Here is a 27,301-nt window from a genome sequence, read left to right as displayed (position 1 = left end):
TTTTTTTTTCCTGCAGCCTTGAACCATGTCTGTTTAACTGCTCACATGTCAGCATTCTCCAGAGTGAGGAGAGCTTCTAGGGAATGGAGCTTCTTGTTAAGACTCCTAGCATTGAGCAGTAGTACCTTCAGCTTGGCATTACAAGAGTTTGTTACATTGATAGGTCTGTTGGTTTGAAAATACCTAAAAAAGGCACTATGGGGGTGGCTAATGCCTTGGCCAATATTTGACTACCTATATATATGCAGACTATCTCTAGCAAAGTGGCGTGGTCTGTCAATCATGCCATCCCAGACTGACAAATACTAAGCCAATTATTGAAGGCAATCATTTTTTGTTTGCAATGTGGTATCATTCTTGGTGAGGGTAGAATGCTGTTCAATGTGAAGCTCATACCAGCCTGTGAGACATATTCAGAGAGGTCCATCATGTCTCTCTTCATACAGTCCAGGAAGGTACATCTCAAGTCATTCACATCCACTTGGACTACGAGTCATACTGGTATTTGTGGTTGACTGAACTGAGTGCCTGTGTGATCTAGTGAACCCTGCCCCTGACAGGCAACTTGACTGTAACCCTTTCTTTATCCAACCTGGTAACGTGGCATCTGTGTGTCTCATGATGGAGTTTCCTATAACCAAGATGTTTGATTGTGTGGTGTTTCGCCTTAGGGCTTTCTTGTGGAGACACTGATGTGTAGTGGTTGGTTTTGTTTACATGTGGTTTCTTAGGGCAGCATATGGGAGGCCTCTAAGGTTTTGTTAAGTTACTTGTGAGTACCTCCACATATGTGGGTTTATGTGCTGAGACTTTATTTAGTGAGGGAAATGGTGTGCGTGCTGACAACCTGTTTGTCATTTGATTCATCAATGTGTGAGAGTTGTGTCTCAATTTTCATAGTTTAACTACATCTCTCACATGCTGTTTGTTTCAGGATTAAGTGGTTGTCAGTACACACGAGACAACCGCTACACTGCTTCAGGATGCCCATGTGCCAGGCTAGATAACAAATGCTGGAGGTGTTATGGGAAAAAGAGAGGCAATTGGAGACATGTTTTTGTGAATGTAATGAGTTGGCAGATTTAAAAAAAATCCCTAGTGTACTTTGTCAGAAATGTTGGGGGGAGCAAACTGTTGTAACCAAGGAAATGATTCTTTTAAGGTGGGACACACGATCTGAATTATCGAGATGGATTATGGCCTCATCAAGTTTAATGTTATTGGCTGGCAAAGCAACATTTACTAGAAAATGAAGATCAAAATCTAAACCAATTAAAACTGAAGTACTGAACATTGTAAAGGTAAAAAAAACTGGAGATGGGATATTTAGAAGAGGGAAGGAGCAAACTGCATAGAAATAAACTGAATTTGTGGGAACAATGCATGCATAAAATGTTCAGGAGGAGTGAGATTTAAGGGAAGGCAAGAACTGAGCAATTTACGTAATGCTGGAGTGAATACGAATTGTTAAAAGCAAAACATATATATATATATATATATATATATATATATATATATATATATATATATATATATATATATATATATTGCATGAAAAAAATTACAATGGATTGCTGTTTTCTACTGTTAATGTATGCAATAGTTATGTAACAATCTAAAATAAGAAGTTATGTACCTACCATAACGTTCCATGTTAGTTGTCTTCTTCTCGCCTTCTTTCTTGCTGGATGGGTTCGGAGCCGAGGCGGCCAATACTAAAGCTCGAGAGCTAATTCCACCGGCTCGAGGCTCCCCTATATCCCACAATGCTAGGCAGTAACTACTCAGATCTCGTTTGATAGCTATACCAAGCAACCCTAGTCTCCATAGAATGGAGAAGGGAAACCCACCTCAATAACAACCTGCGTGAAAGGTATCGCAGACCTAAGAAAGGAGAAAAGGAGGTGGAAGAACGTGTGGGAATGACGACTTCCAGAGGAGGAACACAAACTGAATTCCTATCGGTCTGTCCAGGCTTGGGGGAAGGAGGGTGGGACGCAAGAAAGAAGGCGAGAAGAAGACAACTAACATGGAACGTTATGGTAGGTACATAACTTCTTAATGTTAAGTTGTCTATCTCGCCTTCATTCTTGCTGGATGGGACCGCGTCCCTAGCACCTTATTCCGGGTGGCCTATCTGAACAGACTCTTGAGAACAGTGGAACCAAAGTTGGCATGGTTTCTGGAGGCCATATCCAATTTGTAATGTGAAATGGAGGTATGAGGAGAAGCCCAGGTGGCTGCTGCACAAATGGAATCTATTGGCAGCCTATCCTGAAAAGCTACGGATGTAGCTAATGCCCTAGTTGAATGAGCTCTAGGTCTTGAGGGTAGTTTTTGATGTCTGATCTCACAGATGAAGGTAATTGTAGAGGTGAGCCATCTAGAGAGGGATACTTTAGTAACAGGAAGGCCCAATTTCCCTTCCGCATATGACAGAAACAATTGATCAGATTTCCTGAATTGTTTAGTCCTGTCTAAGTAATATCCAAGTTGGCGATGAACATCCAGAAAATGTAGCTTTTGTTCCGACCTGTTTGAATAGTTAGGGAAAAAGACGGGGAGATCAATAATTTGGTTTAGGTTTGCTTGAGAGGAAACTTTAGGTAAAAAGGATGGATTAGTACGGAGGGATACCCTATCTTTGTGAAACACTAAATAAGGAGGACGACTGCACAGAGCATGGAGTTCAGATACCCTTCTCGCTGAAGTTATAGCTACCAGAAAAAGTGTCTTCCAAGAAAGCAACTTCAGAGAACATGAAGCCGCCGGTTCGAAGGGGGGAAGGAGTTAGGATGCCAGAACCAAGTTTAAATCCCATTGAAGCGGGGGATCTTTGATTGGAGGTTTGAGAAGAAATATGCCCCTTAAAAAGGCTTTACAGAGTTTGTGAGCCATGATGCTAGACTTCGAGACACCAACATGAAAATTAGATATGGCAGCCAGTTGAACTCTAATGGTAGATGCAGATGATCCTAAATGAAAGAGTTCTGCTAGAAAGTCTAGAATAGACTGGATAGGTGCAGTAAAGGGATCTATGTTTTTTGATGTTGCCCAAAAAGAGAAGCGTTTCCATTTGCTACTGTAAATCTTCCGGGTAGAAGATTTATGAGAGGCAATCAAGATATCTCGGACCGAGCGAGATATTGAGGGAAGCCTGGCTATGGTCGGAATGGGAGAAAGCACGCTGTGAGGTTTAGAGAAAGCAGAGATTGGTGCAGCTGACCCGATTGGTGGGTTAATAGATCTGGTACTGGGTCCAGATGCCAAGGCTGCTCCAAAAGGTAACGATGAAGAAACGGAAACCATATCTGTCGAGGCCAGTAAGGGACAATGAGGATCATTGTCACTCTCAAAGCGATGGCTTTCTGAATTAGTTGAGATATCAGTGGAAAAGGGGGAAAGGCATATAGACGTCCCCGGGGCCAATCGTGGACTAGAGCGTCTCTGGTGGGATGGCCTGGTAACGGGAAGAGAGTGAAGAAGTCGTGACACTTGCTGTTTTGGGGAGTAGCAAAAAGATCGCAGCAAGGCTGGCCCCATCTTAGGAATACTTCTTCTAGAACTGATTTCTTTAGAGACCACTCGTGGGGCATGAGAATTGCCCTGCTCAGTTTGTCTGCAATAACGTTGGATTTCCCGGGAATGTGCGTTGCTATCAGAAAACGCTGAGAAGAGATCGCCCATTGCCAAAGTCTGAGTGCCTCTCGACATAAAGGGTATGATCTGGTTCCACCTTGTTTGTTGATGTACCACACTACGGACATGTTGTCCGTCTGCATTGCAATAGTCCCAGTGGGAAGAGAGTCGTGAAGGGCTTGCAACGCTAAAAGCACTGCTCTCATCTCTAAGACATTTATGTGCAAGTGGCACTCGGAAGGTTGCCACGTGCCTTGGACTGTCCTGCCCTGATAATGCCCCCCCCCCACCCGATCAAGGAGGCGTCTGTTGTCAACGTGGCGACTGGGGGGGGGAGAGTGAAGGGTCTTCCTCGGAGAACCTGAGGTGATGTGATCCACCAAGACAGCTGATTCCTGCATGATTGAGTTATCAATATGGTATGGGACATCGGGAGCTGTTGAAAGGACCATTGAGTAAACAGCATCCACTGGAGGAGCCTCATGTGGAAGCGAGCTAAGGGGAGAAGGGGAACAGCTGCTGCCATTAGTCCTAATACCTTCAAAACTAGTCTGGCTTTGACTTTGTTGCATTGTAAGAGAAGAGAAACTTGTTTTTGAATGTCTGACACTCTCTGCTCTGTGAGTCTGGCTGAAAGATTGAGTGTGTCTAAGGTGGCGCCTATAAAGGTAATAGATAAGGCAGATTTTTCGAAATTTATTGAAATGCCTAGAGCTTGGCAAGTTTGGATGGTGAAGTCCCTGGATAGAAGAAGTTGATGTCTGGTGGTGGCGGTAAGGAGCCAGTCATCTAAATATGGAAACACCTGGAATCCTTGACGTCTCAAGTGAGCCGCGACCACTGCCATGCATTTGGTAAACACACGGGGGGCTGTAGTGAGACCAAAGGGCAGGGCCCTGAACTGGTAGTGACTGGCTCCCAGCCTGAAGCGGAGAAATCTCCTGGAGCGTCTGTTCATCTTGATGTGGTAGTACGCGTCCTGAAGATCTATTGAGCACATCCAATTGTCCTGACCCAAGAAGGGTAGAATGGACTGTAGCGTAACCATACGGAATTTTGTTTTCCTGACATACTTGTTTAAGTTGCTGAGACCCAGTATGGGTCTCCAGTCCCCTGTTTTCTTTGGTACCAAAAAGAATTTGGAGTAGATTCCGGATCCTTGCTGGTCTGCTCGGACTGATTGGATAGCTTTTTTTGATAGCAGCTTTGAAATTTCTAATGCTGCTTGTTCCCTTAGACTGGGTGGAACGTCTGGAAGGGATCCTTTGGGTTGGGATGGGATGTGAATAAAGGGAATTTTGTAACCCTCGGATATGATCGACTGTACCCATTTGTCTTGAGTAAGGGAAAGCCAGGCTTTTGGGTACAGGAATAATCTTCCCCCGACTGCCTCCGAAGGTGGACAGCCGGGCAGCCCCTCAGGGATGCTGAAAGGGTTTATCAGAGAACGTTTCTCTGCTACCCTGGTTTTGCGGACCTCCTCTGCCTCTAGGGCGGCGTCTATTATTATTCCCCCCTCTGCCTCTAGAGGGGAATCGACCTTGTGCGTCAGATGAGACTCTCTGGGATTGTTTACGGAACCACATCTTTCCGCCCCTCTGACCTTTGGGATAGGGTCTAGAAGGGGTAGAAAAATGGACTCCTACGGCAGAGAGAGTCTTACCTTCTACCTCACACCTGGTCAATGTATCCTTCACCTGTGGACCAAACAAGGATGATCCATCAAAGGGAGAATTGGTGAAGGACGCCTTGAAAGGGTCCGCAAAGTTGCACAGCCGCATCCAGGTGTGACATCGTAAGGCAACACCTGTGCCTGCGGCTCTACTCGCCCCATCTGCAGCATATGAGACAAGCCGCATGGAGGAGTTAACGATGGAATTCAGGGTTGCCAACTGGGAGTTCATTCTGTCTTGGAACCCCTCAGCTGTAGGATCCTTTATCACTTCACTCATATCCTTGAGTAAATCTCTCTGGAGACGAGTGAAGTGGCATAAGTAGTTCAGCGACCGCATTGAAAAGGTCGCTGATGAGAACATCCGCTTACCGTACCTGTCCATGGTCCTAGATTCCTTATTAGGAGGATGGACAGGAACCGAAGGATCGGCTAACTCCTTCTTAGTGGCCGCAGCCACCACCATGGCATCAACGGAGACACCTTTGGATAAAAAATCTTTATCTCTAGGGGCAGTAATAAATTTAGATGGCCTTCTCGGGGTGGGTTCCACTGAATCAGGAGCCGTCCAGGCCTTTCTTGCCACCACTTCCATAAGGGGGTCAAAGGGAGGGGACACCCAGGAGGTAGAAGGGCGAGAGCCAAACGCCTCACGATACACTGACTCATCCTCCGAAGGGTTAAGGGCTGGCCAGTTCCCCCTCTGTTTCAGGATCTCAAGGATGTCAGCAAAGGAGACATCCTCAGAGGGGGATCGAGGGGAACCTTCAGATTCCTCTAAGTCAGTGTCAGAGGTGATAGACTCAGGGGAGTCAATGTGCTTCCTCTTGCACTGCCTCTTCCTAGGGGGATCTCCTACCGGGTCAGGAGAGGCCTCGGAAGAGGAGGAAATTCCCAATGGGGAAACTTGAGGAGTTGGCTCTCTGCGGTATAATGCAAGGGGGTGGGTAGAAATCACCGCAGGCACTGCAGATGGAGGAGCTGACGGAGCCGACTGTGGGGCAGACCCTGGTTCTAGCATGCTCCGCATGACCTCGAAGGCACCCCTATCAGGCAAGGCCGGAGGTCCCCGCTCCGAAGAGACAAGGACCCCCCCGGCACCGACAGGGACGGCTCCGAGGCCGATGTCAGAGCCGAACTCACCAGCGCCGAAGCCCTGAGAGGGAGAGCGGGGTCGGACAAGGGTCCGATGCAACTCGCCCCCTAGGAGCCGACGAGGGAAGCTCGGCGCCGAGATCCCTCCAAGGAGGAGATCGGAGCAGACGACGGAGCCGAAAGGGAAGGTATCGGATCCAACGCACCGACAGTCATGGCTCCGACAAGCCCTGGCTCCGAACTCAAAGGAGTCGGAGGAGGAATATATTGGGGAACGGAAATAGCCACTGACTGCTGAGTCGGGCTATGCAGCATTTGGGCCAGTGCCTCGGACTTGAGAAGTCTACTCACTACCCTTTGCAAATCGTGGTCAGATAGTCTGGAAGACCGTGAGGAATGTGTTCTATGGCTCCGTTCAGAAAGAAGAGGGGATCCTGGCGCCGAGGGCACGGAGCTGATAGAGGGGGATCTAGATCTCTTCCTAGAAGATTGCTCCGATAAGAGTATTGGAGCCAACGGAGTTTATCAACCTCGGCTCCATCCGGAGCCGAGCTAACAGTATGAGGCTTGGAAACATCGGCTCCGGCCGGAGCCGATGTCGAAGCAGACTTCACATTTTCAGAAGTCAACTTAGAAACCGGAGCCGACTGTTTGGAAGTTTTAGAAGGCTTCCCCGACACAGATTGAGTCGGGGGGCCTTCAGGCTTTAATAAGCCACGCAAGATTAACTTATTCTTGCGTTCCTGCAGGACTCTAGGGCTAAAACCATGGCAAACAGCACAAGAGTCCTGCAGGTGCAAAGGTCCCAGGCAATACACACAAGAAGTGTGACAGTCTGTCAGAGACATTTTCTGACAGCACGAGTCACACTTCTTGAAGCCTGAGACCTTAGATTCCTTAGACATAATAAAAGGTCCAAGAAAACACACACACACACACACACACACACACACACACACACACACACACACACACACACACACACACACACACACACACAGGCCTTAATTAAAAATAAAATACCAGTCACACAAGGGGACTAGAAGGGGCCTAAGGCCTAAAACTAAAGGGGAATAAGAGAAGGAATTAAGGGCAACAAAGTTGTCGAACCAGGAAAAGAGGAATTTAAAATTAAAAGTTTTAGTAAAAAAAGGGGTACTAGGGGTCTAAGATTGAAAATGTTTAGAATTAAATCTTCACTAACCTGCCAGAGCCGGTAGAAAAGCACCTCATCAGCTAAGCGGCAAACGAGATCTGAGTAGTTACCGCCTAGCATTGTGGGATATAGGGGAGCCTCGAGCCGGTGGAATTAGCTCTCGAGCTTTAGTATTGGCCGAGTCGGAGCTGAGGATCGGCTCCGAACCCATCCAGCAAGAATGAAGGCGAGATAGACAACTTAACATCAGGATTTAAAGATAAACAAGCCAGAGTACCAATATGTAGTAGTTGCAAAAAAAAAAAAAAAAAAAGCTGGGAAACATAGCTTCTCAACTTTTCTTTCAAACAGCATCTGTAAATATACTAGAAGGCTGTCTGCTCTGTTTAAATAATGAGTATTTACAATTCCCCTTCCAAAAAGGAAAGCAAAAATCAGCAGTTTTTAGAAAAAAGAAATGAACAGTGGTTACTTACCACTAGAAATTCAATCTCTTCTAACAATTTCTTATTATTGGTGTTGCTCAGCTGGATCAGGTGGTTACTCTGTGATATCTGGTCCATTTGGTCTTTCACACTCTGAAGCATCTCCTCATAACTACTTAGCTTCTGCTCAATTTCATCCACTTCCTTCAGGGCCTCATCTAGCAGTTGCATCAGGATGTTCACTTGTTTCTCTGATGCCATGATTGACTGAATGTTGGCCTTTGCAAACAAAAGAAAATAGGTTACAAATTAGGTACCACTCTAAAAACATCATTCGTGTCCTTAAGGACAGCACTGAAGTTCACGATATGCATCATGTACACCTGAAATAAAGATAACTCCATCACTACCACCCAAAATATCTTTAGTTCAGTCCAATTCATTTCCAGTAAAAGCACTTTTTTTTTAACGTTAAGACTCGTATAAACAGAATCAAAATCAGGTAAAAAGGCAGCAACGGACATTCGCTCAACAGTTACAGTGGATAAAAAATGTGTACACACCCTTGTTAAAATGCCAAATTTTTGTGATATAAAAAAATTAAACCACAATAAATCATTTCAAAACTTTTCCCACCTTTAATGTGACCTATAACCTGTACAATTTAATTGAAAAACAAACAAATCTGTTACGGGAAAAAATATAAAAAGTAAAAAATGTACAATAAGCTGGTTGCATAAGTGTGCACACCATTAAACTAATACTTTGCTGAAGCACCTATATCACCAGTTACATAGCAACTGTTGATGGTTTCATTTGTATTCTATACAATGTTTTCCTTCAGTTTGAATACAAATGAAAATTAAACTCAAGTTTTAATTTTACTGTGAAAAGTACTGTATTTAAATGTATGTACTTTACATGATAACTTTTCAATCAAAGCATCAAAAGAGAAAATACAGTGACAACCTTATATGGTATCCATAGATCACATCGTTAATTTACATGTTTATATGGTGAACAGATTAGCCACACTGGGTGGAAGCAGTTCAAGAAAAACAAGGTCTGCAATCTCTTTGGGGTTTAATAAGTGGCATTACAGCATAACATGGCACGAACTGTGATAGGAGAGGATGTTGTTAATCAGTAGCTGTAACTTTCAGGGACAAAGTCAAAAATAGTCTGTCCTAATTCATTTGCACTTTTATTCATCTCCTTGACCAGAAACTCAATACTCGTAAAGTACAAGCCCTCAGAATCACAAAGTTCACTATGTAAAATGTGTTGCTATGCAGTTTAACAATGTCTCTTAGTTTCTACTTCAGGAAATTACTTCATCACATCACACTCTGAGATTAGCCTAGGAACACACATATGTGAAGACCTTAAACGCTGTAAACAACAGTGCAGATGACATGGGTACGTTACGTGACTGCACAGTGTACACAGCTGCTGCAGTGACTCTCAGAAAAAGGAAAGCTAATAATGATTACTTTAGTGTTTCGTCTTGTGGTCTTTAAGTAACTTGCTGAGACATAGTATGCAGTTAGTCACTATGGGACAAAAATTCAACTCTGCAAGACTTTTTTTGTAATGCCAGCCCGGCATCTTATGTAAAATACTACAACAGACATAATAAGAACATTATCTTTATACAACGTACTAGAGCAACTGTACATATATATGAACATATGAATATATGCAAACACAAAGTTGCCAACTGCTTAAAAAAGAAGTTATGTACTCACCAAAACATTCCATCTGTTGTCCATTTTCATTCTTCCTCAACGAATGGATTCAGATCCGATCTTACTTCAGACACTTCTCTCTTGAGGACCATAGATAGGGATAGGTACTTATTTCTTTTTCTGCACTTGCATTGGTACCCCTGATTACTCCAACACCTAAATGTTTAGCATTTTATTTTATAGTCATGTAAGATGCAGCAATTTACTGGGATCTGGCATCTCTGACAATGAGGTTAGCATTCCTGCCACCTTTTGTGTTCGTCATTTTTTCTTCTCCTCTCTGCATAGCAGTGGTGAAGGATATCCCCTCGAGCACCTGATTTACCCTTGTAACTTACACATAGTACAGTATTTCTGTTTAGAACGGGTTGTGGGTTCCCTCTGAGCCTTCTTCATTTGGTAGCATGCTTCAGTGGGGGAATACTTAGTTTCAGGACAAGGTGTAGCTTAATTTAAGGCTGTGTCTTTCTTTCTGCTAAAATGCTCCTAGATACAGTAACTAGTAATGTTAAGTTAGATGCTGCTATGCTATGATGATTATGGATATGACTTTATTTGCATTTTTTTCCTGACTGATTAGAGCTTTCACCTTTTCTAGGACCTTGTTATTGGTCTGATGCAGGAATTTTAAGAATATTAGAGTTTAATGACCACACTAGATTCCTTGTTTAGGAGAAGGGCCTTCGAGCTGATTATCTTACTAAGACTTTGGTTTGTCGTCTGATGCAGTGTCTTCTGAGACAGTTACTTTGCTAGGACCTTGTTTAGGGGTTTGATTCAGGGTCTTCTGAGAGGATTACCTTGCTCCTCACCTATGTTTAGGGGTCAAGTGTCTCTCCTAAAGGAGAGAGCAGGTAAAAATATTTCCTCGGTCCTGACCTCTGGCTTGGTTAGTCCAAAAACTCTGATGTTTGTCTGGGATCCATGCATTACCAAGCAGACAAGCATCGTAGATTCAGCCTTGGGTTTACATATTATTCTTCCAATGCATCTGAAGAGACTTTGCTCACTGACAGTTCATTGGCATTGTTCCCATACTAAGGAGGTGTACTACACTCATATATTCTCCATTTTTTTTTTTACAGCGTAGCCACATTCTATTTTCTCATTTTTGCTGCTTGGAGCAGACTCAAGTTTAGTTCTATACATCTATCAGAATTCTTCTTAATTTAATTAATTAACTAATGGGAGGCTTTTTCCTGAATGAGGAGGAAAAATACCATTTGCCTAACAGTTGTTCCAGTCACTTCCTCCCTTTTCTGTTTTGTTTCGTTCCTTGGAGCGGTATTGGTTACCCTTTAAATGGAATGCAAGATAATCTTCTAACTTTTTGTCCTCATCATTCTGTGTCTGGCATGGTCTTCAACTGATCTGCCTTCCTAATCTGCAGATTCCACTGTCCATATCCTTTAATCCTTTGTGTTGGAATGTATGGATATATGCCTGTAGGTGATGCTCCTCGTGTCTTCCATCAGGACAGTTCCATAAACATGGCATGCACAATGGCTTTCCTAATCTCTGCTTCCTGTCCTTCTTCTTGAGTCATTTCAGGTATCACCACATTTCTTCTTCCATCAGCTGCTGAGACATATTGTAGCCCATTTCTCTGACTTTCTGGAAAGAACTTACCCTAGCCACATCAGTGGTCTGGCCTCCTCCTTTTGTGACATCCTTTTGTTATGACATTTCTTCCAAAGCATTTTGCTTTATGGCCTTTTGACTATGAGGTTTGTCAGCCCAGTCTACTGCTAGGTGTATTGCTTACATGCCTATGCATTTGTTTACACTTCAGACATCACCAGTAGGCCTGCGCTTGGAGATCCCCTTCTCCAATCTGACATTTATCCCAGCTATTGGACATTTTACTTAGACTATGGGCCCATACCAACCTTTGAATGTTTTTGATTTTACAGCCTTCCTCTTCTTTAACCCAAGAATCCAGTGCTCCTTAGTACCTTGTGCTAATCTATTTTTCTGGCATGTTATTTTTCTCCCTTGGAAGGGCCCAAATCACTGGTTTCTCAGCAGAGTAATCATTTCCAATGTTATCTTGTTTTTCTCTTTTGACTTGGCTTGGCTTGAGGTTGTACCTAATTATGGTATATATCCTCATCTGATGTACACATTCACTGCTTTGTTGTATGGTTTTGCAGACAATTAGTCTTCAAGTCCTTTTGATGCAGTATATGACTCTGGTGGATGTGTTTGTACCACATACATCTTTACAACTCCCCTGGTTGATCCAGGTAACGTTTTCACCGCCGTACGTTTTGCCATTTGAAAAGTTGCCGTCATCATCATTATCAACCACCCCTTTTTTCGCATTTTCTATATGGGATTGGTGTGTTTTGTCAACTGTCGTCATCTCTCTGTATTCAATGTCACTCTCCTGCCTTTTTCAACACCCATGCCTGAATGTCGCAGGTCTTCTGTCACACAATCCATCCACCTCTTTGCCAGATGCCCTTGTTTCCTCTTGCCTTCTTCCTGTCTGTGCCAAATCATCTTCATCAGATTGTCTTCTGTTTTTCCACACTTGTGCCTGAACCACAGTAATCTGTTCCCTTTGACTTTTTCTGCAATTGGAAGCTACTTTGGCTTTTGCTCTTATGTCCTCATTTCTTCATTTGTCCCACAATGTGAACCCTACCATCTCAGGCACTCATCACCTCTAGCTTTCTCAACTGCTCTGCCTTTACTGCCCAGGGTTCAGTACTGTACAGTAGTACTGGTCACGCCACTGTTTTGTACATCTTAATTTTCAGCCTCTTTTGCACTTTTCTGTCATATACTAAACCTAACATACTATGCCAGTTGGTTGCAGCCCCTCTAATTATAGTTTTGACCTCCTCATTCAACTACCTTTCTCCTCAACCACCCCTCCTAGATACTTGAAGCAGTTAACCTATGCCACTGTTTTCTCTTCTATCTCAAGTCTCAGCTTCTTCTGAACTCCACCATTTGCTACTATTACAACTGTCTTATCTGTATTCAGTTTCATCCCATGTGCCTTCAAGTTTGTATTCCATTCCTCTATCCTCTCCTGAAGGTGTTCTCCAGAGTCTACCTGTACTACCACATCATCTGCATACAGCAATTTTGTTGATCTGTCCCCTCTGACCCGTTTGCTAATGTAGTCCATCACCAGTATGAACACTATTTGTACAGGAGTCATTGGGTCCTTGTACCTAGCTCGCACTAATTCTACCAATAATTCTGGGACTTCAAATTACCGCAGGACTTCCCAAATCAGTTTTCTTGGGACCTTGTCATATTTGAAAAATTATTTTCTTTTAACCAATGGTCTAGTTTCCCCATCCTGACAGTTGCTAGTTATGAAAACATTTCCAAGCCACTTCAAGGTGCTATACTCAAGGTATTTAATTCCTTTTGGTGTTTGCCTCTTTTGCTGCATCCATGACTACAGCCATCCTCACAACTTCCATGTCCCTTTTTAGAGGCTGTAACCAAGATCTACTTTTTCTCTAGTCTAAACCATTTAGTAGAAAGTGTTATGCAGCTTCAGTCTTCCACAGAGCCTTGCACTGCCTAAACTCGTATGCCTTTTACTGCCTGTGACTTCATGGATCGTGTGACCACAGTAACCAAATTGGCATCTTCTGCACCTTAGACTATTGCACTACTACTACTACTACTACTACTAACTAATATGAGACTATTCCATCCAGGACGCCACCCTTTCTAGGGTCCCTGTCTGAAGTTCCCCCCTTGAACAGTTAGGTTGGTCCTCTGTCCTGCAGGTGAAGGATATGAAACTACTAATGTGATGTACTAAAGTTGCATTCTTATCTTAATGACAGATCTGCTTTTGCAGTTTCATATCCTTCACTATTCCGTTCCCTCCTTCCCTTGGTCTTTTCGTTTATAAAAGAGGCTATTTTTCTTTGGTTAACTTTTTCCCATTCTTTGTTCCTGTTGCCCTGTTTTTGAAGGCTTCTGAAAACAGGCTCCTAACCTAGTGCTATTAATACAGTTAACAATCTACAAATAATACAATTAAAAAAAATATTCTTGGTTAACATAATGACACGGAGGACACAAAACTCCATGATGTCTGCTAAGATGACAGCACCTATAGATGGATCACTCCAGAGGATTTGGGAGACCCCCCCACCTCTGGGGAACAAATGTAATTATGCAATTGTAAAAAACACGAGCACCAAAACCGTACCAGCCACAATGAGTTTAATGCTCCAAAATATTCCAAAATGCTCCAAAAATGCAGACAATGTTCAACACACGAACAACTAAGCGCTTTCGCCAAGGTAAAAAAAACATAGGCATCCTCAGAGTTGTTCGTAACAATTACATTCTCCATTTTAAATGCACAATGAAATGATCTACAGCCAATACCAACTAAGTAATTAGAACTTGAAAACCCACTGAAATTGCACAACCAGATTGTTTTGAAACCCAAAAGTTGACATTAAACTTGAACCTTTTTCATACAATCATTATAAAAAATACACAAGTACAAAGGATAGCAGATACTTATTAAAATACACCAGTGTTATTTCCTGGCCATAATTTAACTATTTGACATAATTAAATATACATTTACTTACTAAGCCACTTTGTTATGTTTGATTTTTAAGAACGGCTTTATTGAAATAAAATCATGTGGGCAAGTAGAAACCTACATTTTTTTCAGTAATTTGGCAAGCAGTTCTTTTCTCCAAACTTAGTTTAGGCTGTTAAATTACTGTGTACCTGAGGTACTGTATGTCTTTGTATCGCAAGTTGGTAAAGATGGAGTAAAGAGTGGCACCCCTTATAAACCAAAAATAATACCTTGGGCATGAAAGCTGGCTGTATTAATGGTTTACAATCATTTTACTGAAGTGCACTCGATCGAATTATATCACTGACTTACTTCCGCAAAAAGTTACATTGCCAAATTCCAATACAGCCGAAATACATACCGAATTTGACTTGGGAACAAGAGTTAACATGGGTCGAGACAGGGATGAGATTTGTACATCGGAAATATTGGAGTTCAATGTTCGAGTTTCAGATTTTGTGCCAAATGGATTCGACTGAGTGCACTTCAGTAAAATGATAATAAACCAAATTAAAATTATACTAACACATTACCATTATTTACAGCAAATATCAGTACCTGTTGTAAAAGGAAGTTAAAAATGAAAGATTTGGTCTTTGTTCATATGGGAAGGCAGTCAAGGCTGGCTAAGCATTTATTTTCTGCTTTACTGAAATATGAAAAATCATATGTACCACAAATCTTTGTATTGATGTGTGCAGTAGCATGCTTATTTCAGAGATTATTCCTGGGTAGAGTTTTAATGTATGATAATTTAAAACATTGGGAAACACTAGATCTGCTGTTGTCATTTTCATTTGTTCCTCAAAGAATGGGTTTGTATTTGATCCTCAGACCTGGCACTACTACCTTCTAAAGATTCTAGGATCGGAATCTCAAGCTCCTCCCTTACCCATAATGCCCCTCACCACTACCATACCTCAGAACTCGTTTGCCTCTCTACAACATGGCTGGGATTGTGATTTCTCGAGCTCCTTTGGGGTGTGTGAGGAAAAATCTAATTTTTTGACCTATTAGATCCTTTTCTACCTTTTAGTGTCTAATACCCTCCTTACCTTTTTACCACGCTACCAAATTTTTCAGTAATTTTCTTTTTTATACCACTGTTGGTAGTCTATTTCTTCCTTCCCTTTCCCTTTTATACCTGCAGGTATATTTCTATAACTATCATTGTTGGTAGTTTTTCCTTTCTTACAACTCTTTCTTCTCCTTGATTAAAAGGTAAAAAAAGTATTTCCTTAGTTCCTCTCTTTTGGTAGACCTTATTCCTTATTCCATTATGGCTGATAAACCTATTGGATTTAAGAAATGTCCTTCTTGTGGGCAAAAGATCAGCAATTCTGATGCCCACAGGAAATGTGTTTACTGTTTAGGCCCAGCACATCTGGATATTTCTTGTACTATTTGTGTGGCCTTCAAGGTGAGAGTAATCAGTGATAGGAGGAAAGTACAGTTGTGTACACTTACCATAAATGTAGATGTTCAAGTGCATTCAATGTTGCAGTCATCACACTTGAGTTATCTGCCTGCAGGTAGCCCTCAGTTGGCCCGAACACCAGAGTCTTGGGATTTCTGCATTGGATGCTGTCGCCTCTTCCATGACGTCAGGTCGTTAGGGGTATAAAACATGCAGCTGACGCCATTACATCAGTTTTTCTTGCCCCAAATATCAGGAGCCTCCAAAATAGGAAGCTATTATATGGTGTGGAACACCACCAGTAAAAGGTAAATACCACTGCCATAGAAAATGGCCACAAAGAGGATAAGTAGAAAGGATAGAGAAACCAGGGGGCTGGAGGGAGGGAAACCAGGACTGCAACAGTGAATACACTTGAACATCTACATTTATGGTAAGTGTACACAACTGTACTATGTTCTTCATGTTTCACTGTTGCAGTCATCACACTTGGGTTGATTCCCAAAGCTGAGGAAGGGAGGAGGCAGTCAAGAAAGTACAGTTGTGTACACTTACCATAAATGTAGATGTTCGAGTGTATTCACTGTTGCAGTCATTACACTTGGGTTATCCTGCCGGCAGGCTACCCTCAGTCGGCCTGAATTCCGAAGTCTAGGTCTGGCGTCGGTTGCTGTCACCTCTTCCTTGACGTCAGGGCACCAGGGGTATAAAAGATGCAGCTGACACCATTTTCTTCAGTTTTTCTTGCCCCAGATGTCAGGTGCCCCCAAATGGGTAGGCTAAAAATATGCCAATAAAAAATGCATGCACCAAAATATATTATACCATCATCTACAAGCAAATACACCACATAGGTTGTATAGATTTAGAAAAGTGCAGATAAGTTTCAGCAAAGATATGGGGGATGGTGGGTGGGTAACCTGGACCGCAACAGTGAATACACTCGAACATCTACATTTATGGTAAGTGTACACAACTGTACTATGTTCTTCGTGTTTCACTGTTGCAGTCATTACACTTGGGTTGAATCCCAAAGCTATGGTTGGGAGGCTGGAGCTAAGTAGCATTAGGAGCAGCTATGAGGCCCTGCAGAACTGCAGTGGCAAAGCCTGCCCTGGATTTAGAGTAGAGTGGTAAATGATGGTGCTTTGTAAAGGTGTGCACTGAACTTTAGGTAGCAGCCTCTAAAATGTCTTTGGTTGGTACTCCCCTGAGGAAGGCTGCTGAAGTGGCTACTGCTCTGGTTGAATGTGGCCTAATGCCTATAGGAACTGGCTTGCCATGTTGTGAATAGCAGAAACGAATGCAGTGGCCTATCCACTATGAAATAGTCTGCTTTCAGATAGCCTTTCCTTGTGATTCTGCAGCATATGCCACTAATAGTTGCTATGTCATTCTGAAAGCTTTGTTTCTGTTCAAGTAGAAGCATAGCTGTCTGTGTATGTCCAAAGAATGTGGGTTTGGATAAAAAGTAGGCAGATGAATAGTTTGGTTAAGGGCCACACTGGACACTACCTTAGGCATAAATGCCGGGTTTGTCCTCAGAGAAACCCTGTCTGGATAAAAAATGATAAAGGGTTCCACAGCCATGAGTGCCTGTAGCTCTGAGACTCGTCTTGCAGAGGTTACTGCTAGGAGCAGAGCTGTTTTCCAAGATAAAAACTTTATATCAGCTGTAGCGGCTGGCTCAAAAGGAGGCAGGGTGAGTTTTTCCAAGACATAACTGAGGTCCCATGCTGGTATTGGTGATCTCCTTGGAGGCCTTAAGTTTTTGGCTCCTCTGAGGTACTGCCTTAATAAAGGATGTGAAAAGATTGGTGTCTCTGTATTGTAATGAGCCGAAATGGCAGAGGCATCAATTTTAACTGATGAAAAGGATAGGCCTTTGTCCAGCATCTCAGTTAAGTATTGCAAAATCTGAGGAATATTTGGTACAGCTGTGTCAATTCCTTGTGCCTGATTCCAAGCACAGAATCTCTTCCATTTTGCAGCATAAGATTTTCTGGTACTAGACCTTCTAGCCTCTAAAATGACATCCATCACAGCTTTAGTGAGAGGTGTGTTTTGTATGACTACATTATCCGCCATACTGCCAGATTTAAGGTCTTTAGTTGGCTGTGCAGGATCTGATTGTTTTGTTGGGATAGTAGATGAGGTATTTGAGGAAAGGTCCAGGCCGGGCATTGAGACAAGTTCCTTAGGATTGGATACCAGTACTGGCGGGGCCAGTCTGGGGCAATCAGTATCATCTTTGGCTTCTCTTGTCTGACCTTTAGGAGTACTTTGGGGAGGAGAGGCAGAGGAGGAAAGGCATATACTGCTAAGTTTTTCCAGCTGAAAGATGATGCGTCCACTTTCCATGCTTGTCTGTGATAAGTCCTTGTGCAGAATCTTTTTATTTGGTAGTTGTGAGGAGAGGCAAATAGATCTATATCCGGGTATCCCCATTTCCTTGTTATCATGCTGAAGACTTGTGGATTCAATTTCCACTCGTGGGGATCCATGAGGTTTCTGCTTAGTTGGTCTGCCAGAGTATTTATCTTTCCTGGCAGGAATTGTGCCTGCAGATGTACTTGGTAAGTCAATGCTGCGTCCCACAAAGTCATGGCTAGTCTGCAAAGGGGGTAAGAATGAGTGCCTCCCTGCTTGTTTATATACCACATGACCATGGTGTTGTCTGTCTTTATCATTAGTTGTCCCGGATGAAGTAGGTCCTTGAAGGCTGTCAGGGCATTCTGAACAGCTAGCATCTCTTTTTGATTGATATATAGATGCATTTGGTTTGCGGACCATGTGCCTTGAATACATCTTCCTGCCACGTGGGCCCCCCAGGCATAATCTGATGCATCCGTTGTTAATGTCTGCCTGGCTGGGGGTAAGGTGAATGACTGTCCCTTGTTCTGGTGACAAGCCTTCGCCCACCATCAAAACTCCTGTTGCAGGCAGGGAATGAGTGTAATTATTGTTTCCAGGCTGTGGCAATGTTGAGTCCAAAAACTTTTTAGGTACCATTGAAGTTTCCTCATATACAGTCTCACATATGGAATTAGTAGAATGCAGGATGCCATGAAGCCCAAAGCCTGCAGAATTTTTCTTGCAGATAAAGCCAACAGGTTGAATTAGGTAGTCAGTTGTCTTTGTTTGTCTGGCGTGAGATAAGCCATCTGGTGCAGTTGTATTTAAGCTTGCACCCAGGAATATTATCTCTTGAGAGGGTACTAGTTTTGATTTCTTTTCACTGACTGTGTACCCTAGGCCTGTTAGAAATCTCTACAAATGCCAGATGCTGTAGTAGAATGTCCTCGTTCTCTGGTTGAATGAAGCAGTTGTCCAAGTAAGGATATATTTGTATTCCTCTTTGTCTGCAGAATGCAATTACTGGTGCCAGGCACTTTGAGAAGACCCTGGGTGCAGTAGATAAGCCAAAGGGCAGTTCAGAGAATTGGTAGTGCATTGAGCCAGCTTTGAATCTGAGGTATCTTCTGCATGTTTGTCTGATTGGGACATGCAGGTATGCCTCTTTTAGGTCTAAGGTCACAAGCCAAGCCTTCTTGCCCAGCATGGGCAGAAGTTGCTGTAGAGGCAACATTTTGAATTTTGGTATATCCAGATATGTGTTTAGGATAGATAGGTCCAGTATTGGTCTCCAGGTCTTGTCCTTTCTTGGTACCAAGAACAGTCTTGAATAAAATCCTCATCCCTGCTCTTGATCTGGTACTTGTTGAATGGCCCTCATGTCCATGAGGGATGAGACTTGCTTTTGTGCCTCTGCCCATTGATATTTTGGCAGGTCTGGCCAACCGTTTGTCCTCGCCAGGGTATGGAAGTGAAACTTGTAGCCTTGTGACACTATGTCTAGTACCCATTTGTCCTGGGTCATTATGTGCCAATTTTGTGAAAAAGTGCTAGTTTTCCCCCTAAAGGTGCTGCCAGAAGATAAGTGCTTGGTGCAGGCAGGGGCACGTCATTGGGATTGTTTCCTGTATGGCTGTGATTTATCTTCTCCACTTTTGGTGGTAGAAGCACCCCATTGTTTAGACCTGTAGGAGCCTTGGGGCTGGGATCTGCCTCTTGGGCGTCTGTATCTGCCCCTTTGTGGTCTGTCTGACACTGGAAAGGACCAATTCTTTGTAGGCCAGTGTCTGCTAAATCTTGGAGGCTGTACCTGTAAGAAATCTTTAACTGTTTGCATAGATTTAGCTTTGTCCTCCATTTTCTTTAACACCAAACAAGGGATCATGCTGTAATGGAGCATCTAATAATTTTGCTTTGACATGATCAGGCAGATTTTGTTCCTTTAACCAAGCATACCTCCTAATGACAGAACCCGTAACAGCGGCCCTGCAGGAGGCCTCCAAAGAATCAAAACCACATTGCAAAGTATGCTTTCCAACTTACTCAGCTGCATGCAATAAATCCTGCATTTCTTTGTTTTCTGCACATTCAGAATTTATCAACATTTTCTGTTTAAGCAGTGACATAATATATTGCTGATATTTGAGCATATGGAACTGACAATTTAAAGCCCTTATAGCCAAGGTAGCAGAAGTGTAAATCTTTTTTCCCCATCTGTCCAATGCCCTAGAATCCCTGCCAGAGGGGGTAGGGTTTTTTGCAGTGGAAGCCTTAACCCCTTTGGGACCCTGAGAGATAGTTTCTGGGTCAGCAGCAGGGTTTTTGAAGAGGAATTTATGAGAGTCAGGAACCCTGTAGTATCTGTCTGGCTTAACAGGAGCTGGAGGTAAGGAGTCAGGGGGTCAGCCTGGACTCTGAAAATACATCATCTACAATGTCTAACACAGGTGGAATAGCTAGGGGCCTGTGTTGTGGTAGTAAAAGGAAGTCTCTGAGCCTTTTCTTAGATTCTGAAAAATCTTGGCTCTCCCAGTGGAAATGTTCCCTCATGGTATGCAAAGATTCCCCAAAAGAGTAATCCTCAGGAGGAGAGGCTGAAGGGATAGATTTTTCAGCATCAGAATCCTCATAGGGAGGAAGAGAGTATTCCTGATCAGAAGAGGAATCAGATGAAATGGAAACCTGAACTGAAGATTCATATTCTGTCTCTTACCTAGGCCTTTTATCAGGAGGGGGATGGGAAACCCTGATCAAAGTAATTAAGTCTTCGGCCATTTTGAGCATCTGTTCTTTGGGCATGGAGGCCTGTCCATGAGGCTGTTGTACTTGTTTCTTTGTCTTTAAAGGTGCTTTAGTCTTTGCCTTTGAAGCTGAAGTCGTCTTAATGTATAATTGAGTAGGTCTGAAAACACCCTCAGAAGCCGATGTCTGCTCAGTGGCTCCGGACCCATCTGAGGGAATAGTCTCCAAAGGTCCAATACTCTGAGCTTCCAGCGGCCTAGTCGACTCCAAGTGGGAGTTGGTAGCGGCCTGCGGGTCGAAAGTAGCAGGCATCAGGGGCTGCAAAGGTGCCTCACTGAGAACCGGCGAACCGGCGACTCGCTTAGAAGAAGCCTCGTCGTTGGTTTTGGACCTCGGATGCCTGTCGTTTTTTTTTCTTTGCGTTTCTTGTGAATTCCAGTAGTCGGAAGGCTATCCGATGACATCGTATAATTAAATATTCTGCCAAAATAATGTAATACAAAATCGTACCGACACTTAATAGTGCGTTAGTTAAATATAGCACAAAACCGACAACTAGCAATGTCGTGGTTAGGGCCTAGGCAAGGGATACAGTAACAATGAAAGCCCTTATGAGGTATTTGCTTCCCACAAGAAATACAATTATTAACTTTTTCTGACATTGGTCTGGAGCAAGAAAAAAGTTTCCCTAAAGGGGTACTTAGCTTTTAATGAAGACTTCGGATCTGAAACTCGAACACGAAAATCTCAGGAGTCAGCCGACCGGCACTTGCGAACTGCTTATGCTTCGGGCACCGTGCGGCAAGAAAGACTGAAGAAAATGGCTTCGGCTGCATCTTTTATACTCCTGGCGCCCTGACGTCAGGGAAGAGGCGACAGCAACCGACGCCGGACCTAGACTTTGGAATTCAGGCTGACTGAGGGTAGCCTGCCAGCATGATAACCCAAGTGTAATGACTGCAACAGTGAAACATGAAGAACATGTGTTAGGGCTGGCTAGCAGGCCTTGTAAGACTGCTGTAGCAAATCCAGCTCTGAACTTAGGAAAAAGTGGTAATGCTTGGTGAAGGTGTGTACAGAACTCCAGGTTTCAGCTTCTAGAATGTCCCTGTTAGGGACCCCTCTGAGAAATGCTGCACAGGTGGAAGTAGCCCTAGTGGAATGTGTTCTGATCCCCTGTGGGATAGGTTTTCCATGGTGCTTGTAGCAGAAATGGATGCAGTGTGCTATCCATTTGGAAATGGTTTGCTTTGAAATGGCCTTGCCTTCTGCCCCTGAAGCAAAGCTGACTAGCAGCTGGTCAGATTTTCTGAAATGCTTAGTCCTGTCAAGGTAGAACCTGAGCTGTCTGTGTATGTCCAAGGAGTGCAGGATCATTTCCCCTTTATTCTCAGAATTAGGGAAGAAGGTTGACAAAAGGATGGATTGGTTTAGAGCCACACTGGATACCACCTTAGGCATAAAGGATGGGTTAGTCCTGAGGGAAACCCTGTCAGCATGGAAAATAATGAAGGGTTCCACAGCCATTAGTACCTGTAACTCAGACACTCTTCTTGCTGAGGTTATGGCTAGAAGCAAGGCTGTTTTCCATGAGAGGAATTTTAACTCTGCTGAAGCAGCAGGTTCAAAAGGGGGAAGCGTGAGCTTTTCCAGTACAAAGTTAAGGTCCCAGGCAGGGGTGGGAGCTCTTCTAGGGGGCCTTAAATTGTTAGCCCCTCTCAGGAACTATTTGATGAGAGGGTGAGAAAAGAGAGGTGGTTCAGTATTATAATGAGCTGAGATGGCAGTGGCAAGAATCTTAATGGAGGAGAAGGATAGGCCTCTGTGGAGCAGCTCTGCTAGGTAATCCAGGATTTGAGGTAAGGAGGACACTGCTGTGTCCTTTCCTTGAGACTGATTCCAAGAACAATATCTTTTCCACTTTTCAGCATAGGATTTCCTAGTACTAGGCCTTCTGGCCTCAAGAATGAAGTCCAGCACCTGTTTGCTGAGGGTTGCTGGTGGTGTATTCAGGGTATAAGACAGGCTGCAAGGTTTAGTGTTTGCAACTGTGGATACAAAATCTGTCCCTCCTGCTGAGACAGCAAGGAAGTTGTCTGATGTAGGCGCCAGGGTGGCACTGTTGTCAGACTGTGTAGGAGTGGGTACCAGTACTGGTGTGGCCAGTCTGGGGTGATAAGAATTGCCCTTGGCCTGTCCTGTTTGATCTTGAGTAATACTTTTGAGAGGAGGGGCAGAGGGGGAAAGGCATAAATTGAGAGGTTTTCCCATGTGAAGGATGGGGCATCCACCTTCCAGGCCGTGCTGTGAGGGTTCCTGGTGCAGAAATTGCTCAACTCGTGGTTCTCGGGGGAAGCAAAGAGGTCCACCTCTGGTTCCTGGTGCAGAATTTTCTCAACTGGCGGTTCATGGGGGAGACTAAGAGGTCCACCTCCAGTGTCCCCCACCTCTGGATTAGAGGTTTGAAGGAGTTGAGCTCCAATTTCCACTCGTGTGGGTCCAGTAGATGTCTGCTTAAGTTGTCTGCCAGTGAATTTTGCTTGCCTGGCAAGAACTGAGCTTGTAGGTGCACTTGGTTGATCAAGACTCTGTTCCAAAGGGCCATGGCTAACCTACAGAGTGGGTAGGAATGGGTTCCCCCCTGCTTGTTTATGTACCACATAACTGTGGTGTTGTCTGTCTTCATCAGCAGCTGTCCTAGAAGGATTAGGTATATGAAGGCTGTCAGAGCATTCTGTACAGCTAGCATCTCTTTTTAATTGATATGCAGGAGAAATTGTCCTAGACTCCACTTGCCTTGAATCCATTTGCCTGCCATGTGAGCCCCCCATGCATTGTCTGATGCATTTGTTGTCAGGGTTTGGGCAGCAAGGGGATGAGTGAAGGGCAGTCCCTTGTTGTGATTGCATGCTTCTGCCCACCAAAGGAACTCTGTCCTTAGACAAGGTATGGTAGGAATCACTGTTTCCAGGTCCTGAGAATGTTGACACCAAAGACTTTTTAAGTATCAGTGAAGTTTCCTCATATGCAGTCTTGCATATGGAATTAGCAGAATGCATGAGGTCATGAACCCTAGGGCTTGCACTATTTTACTTGCAGACAGCTGGGTTTTGGTGGCCATTTGTTCGAAGTAGTTGGTCAAATAGACCTGCTTTTCTAGAGTGAGGAATGCCATCTGGGAAGTTGTGTCCAAGATTGCTCCCAGGAATACAATTTTTTGACTGGGCACCAGTTGTGACTTTTTTCGTTGATGGTATACCCCAAAGAAGTTAGCAGTCTTTTTACAAATGTCAGGTGCTAAAGTAGCAATTCCTGACTGTCCACCTGAATCAGGCAATCGTCCAGGTATGGAAAAATTTGAATATTTCTCTGCCTGCAGAATGCAATAGCTGGAGCCAGGCACTTTGTGAATACTCTGGGCACAGTAGATAAGCCAAAGGGAAGTGCAGAGAAGTGATAGTGCATAGAGCCTGCCCTGAAACATAGATATTTCCTGCAAGACTCCCTTATGGGGATGTGCTTTTAACCTTCTTTTAAGTCTAGGGTGACTAACCAGGCATCCTTGGCTAGCATAGGGAGAAGCTGTTGCAGGGTAAGCATTTTGAATTTAGGGACCACCAGAAAGGTGTTGAGAATTGATAGATCCAGGATAGGGCACCAAGAGCCCTCTTTTCTGGGTACCAGGAACAGTCTGGAGTAGAAACCCTGGCCCCTTTGTTCTACTGGAACAGGTTGAATAGCCCTGATATTTAGAAGGGAAAGTACTTGCTTTTGAGCCTCTGCCCACTGGTTTGGAGGAAGGTCTGGAAACCCACTTGGGGTTGGCATTGAATGGAAGTAAAATCTGTATGCCTGGGATACAATGTTTAGAACTCATCGGTCCTGAGTAATGGACATCCAGTTTTTTGTATGAAGGGCAAGTTTTCCTGCTAGGGGCGCAAGTAATTGGGCATCGCTGGGAAGGATAATTGAAAAGTCATTGTGAACTTTTTCCATAACGGGGTGGCTTACCACTGCCTGTTTTTTCCTCCCACATTCCAGAGAGATTCATCTGGACCATTTCTCCCCAGGCCCCATCTGAAAATGGGCTCTGTCCCAGTCGGACTTCTCAGTAAACAAATGTTAAAATAAATAAAATCTCCACCTGAAAATATTTCACTTGGAGAGATCCTAGAGATCCTTCATCAGAAAGATGGTTGGTCTTCCCAAACCCCTTCCCAGGAGGAATCTGTGTTTTTGGAAGCCTTTGGGTCTGGCTTGTGTACATCTTGGGTTACCCCCCTAACCCGCAGATGAGCTTATAGATATAGTCTCCCACAGGGCATGGAAAGAAGTGGACTTCGAGGAACTGATTCCAAACTGCCCTGATAAAATATTACATGCCCTGGCTGATAGACAATATTGGACAGAAAGGACTTCTGTAGATGCCATGATTCTTGCAGCAGCCACCAAAAAGGAGCCTGCGGAACACAGCTCCTCTGTCCATCTCTCTAACAGACAGTCTAGGGCTCTGGACAGGGTGGTTGAGGAGAAAGGAAGCTGAATAAGGTGGTCAAAGCAAGAATGAGAGGGGCTTCAGTCAACTGGCAAAGAGTGTCAGGTGTAGTACATCACAGAAAAATGCAAAAGAAGCTGAAAAGTAAGATGTACACAACAGTGGTGTGACCTGTACAGTACTGAAACCTGGGCAGGAAAGGCAAAGCAGTTGAGGAAGCTAGAGGTGGTGGAGATGAAGTGACTCAGATGGGTGGCAGGGTTCACATGGTAGTACAGATGAAGAAATGAGAACATCAGAATAGAAGCCAAAGTAGCAGAAAAAAGTTAGAGAACAGATTACCGTGGCTCAAGCACATGTGTGGAAAAATAGAAGACAATCTGGTGAAGATGATTTGGGACAGACAGGAAGAAGGCAAAAGGAAACAAGGGCATCCAGCAAAGAGGTGGATGGATTGCATGACAGAAGACCTGCGACACTCAGGCATGGGTGTCGAAGAAGGCAGGAGAATGACAATGAATAAAGAGAGATGACGACAGTTGACACAACACACCAATCCCATATAGATAATGGGAAAAAGGGAGTGGTGGTTGATGATGATGATGACTTTTTAAACGGCAAAAGGTAGGGGAGTTGTGAAGATGTACTGTATGTGATACAAGCACATCCACCAAAGTCATATATTGCATCAAAAAGGACTGAAGAGTATTTGTCTGCAAGACCAAACAACAAAGCACTGAATGTGTACATCAGATGAGGATATATACCATAATTAGGTACAACCTCAAGCCAAGTCAAAAGAGCAAAACAAGATAACAGTGGAAAGGATTACTCTCCTGAGAAACCAGAGATTTGGGACCTTCCAAGGGAAAAAATAACATGCTAGAAAAATAGATGAGATGACTGATAAAGGGCACAAGGTACTAAGGAACACTGGACTCTTGGGATAAAGAAGAGGAACGCTGAAAGATAAAAAACAATCAAAGGTTAGCATGGACCCACAGTCTAAGTAAAAATGTCCAATAGCTGGGATAAATGTCAGATTGACAGGGGGATCTCCAAGCACAGGAATGCTGATGATGTCTGAAGTGTAAGCAAATGCATAGGCATGTAAGCAAATATACCTAGCAGTAGAGGTTCTATATCACATAGTTGAAGTTCTGTAACTTTGACTACCATATGTACGGACACATATGTTCGAAGTTACAGAACTTCTACTATGTGAAAAAAATAAATAAATAAAAGCTTGCATGCAGGGGGGCAAGCCCCCCTGTGCCCCCACACCCCCCGCTCTATAAATATACCAAAAATTTCCTTTACTGCACTGTAGCACAACCTCGCAGTTGGTATACTTAAAGAGCGGGGGGTGTGAGGGGTGCTTGCCCCCCTGTTTACAACCCTCAGGTACATTCTTTTTGTTTTTATTTATTTATTTTTTATAATCGAAGTATGACAGCTTCGAATTTATGGTTTCAACCATATCATGTTCAAAGTTGTCATACTTTGACTACGTAATATAGACCCAGCAGTAGACTAGGCAGACAAATCTCATAGTCAAAAGGCCATAAAGCAAAAGGCTTTGGAAGAAATGTCATAACAAAAGGCTGTCACAAAAGGAGGAGGCCAGACCACAGATGAGGCTGGGGTGAGTTCTTTCCAGAAAATCAGAGAAATGGGCTACAATATGTCTCAGCAGTTGATGAAGAAGAAATATGGAGATAGTTGAATAACTCAGGAAGAATGACAGGAAGGAGGGATTAGGGAAGCTACTGTGCATACCATTTTATGGAACTACCCTGAATGAAACAAAACAGGAAAGGGTGGAAGTGACCGAAACAACTGTTAGGCAAGGGGTGTTTTTCCTTCTCAGTCAGTACACAACTCCCATCAGTTTAATTAATTAAATTAAGAAAAATTCTGATAGATATAGAGAATTAAACTTGAGTCTGCTGTAAGCAGCAAAAATGAGAAAATG

At 43.5% G+C, this 27,301-nt stretch overlaps 1 protein-coding gene across 1 annotated transcript in view; it reads right to left on the bottom strand.

The window, feature by feature from the left end:
* Window positions 1–27,301, bottom strand: part of EXOC1 (exocyst complex component 1) — a 1,123,278-nt gene that overhangs the window by 636,261 nt on the left and 459,716 nt on the right. Inside the window, exon 6 of the mRNA XM_044062479.1 lies at window positions 8,039–8,266. Coding sequence (XP_043918414.1) covers window positions 8,039–8,266 — 228 coding nt within the window. The remainder of the gene's footprint in view (window positions 1–8,038; window positions 8,267–27,301) is intronic.

Source organism: Protopterus annectens, chromosome 2.part1 (genome assembly GCF_019279795.1).
Source record: "Protopterus annectens isolate FY-2018-M chromosome 2.part1, PAN1.0, whole genome shotgun sequence".
NCBI lineage: Eukaryota > Metazoa > Chordata > Ceratodontiformes > Protopteridae > Protopterus > Protopterus annectens.
This window is presented reverse-complemented; position numbering and strand designations above follow the sequence as displayed.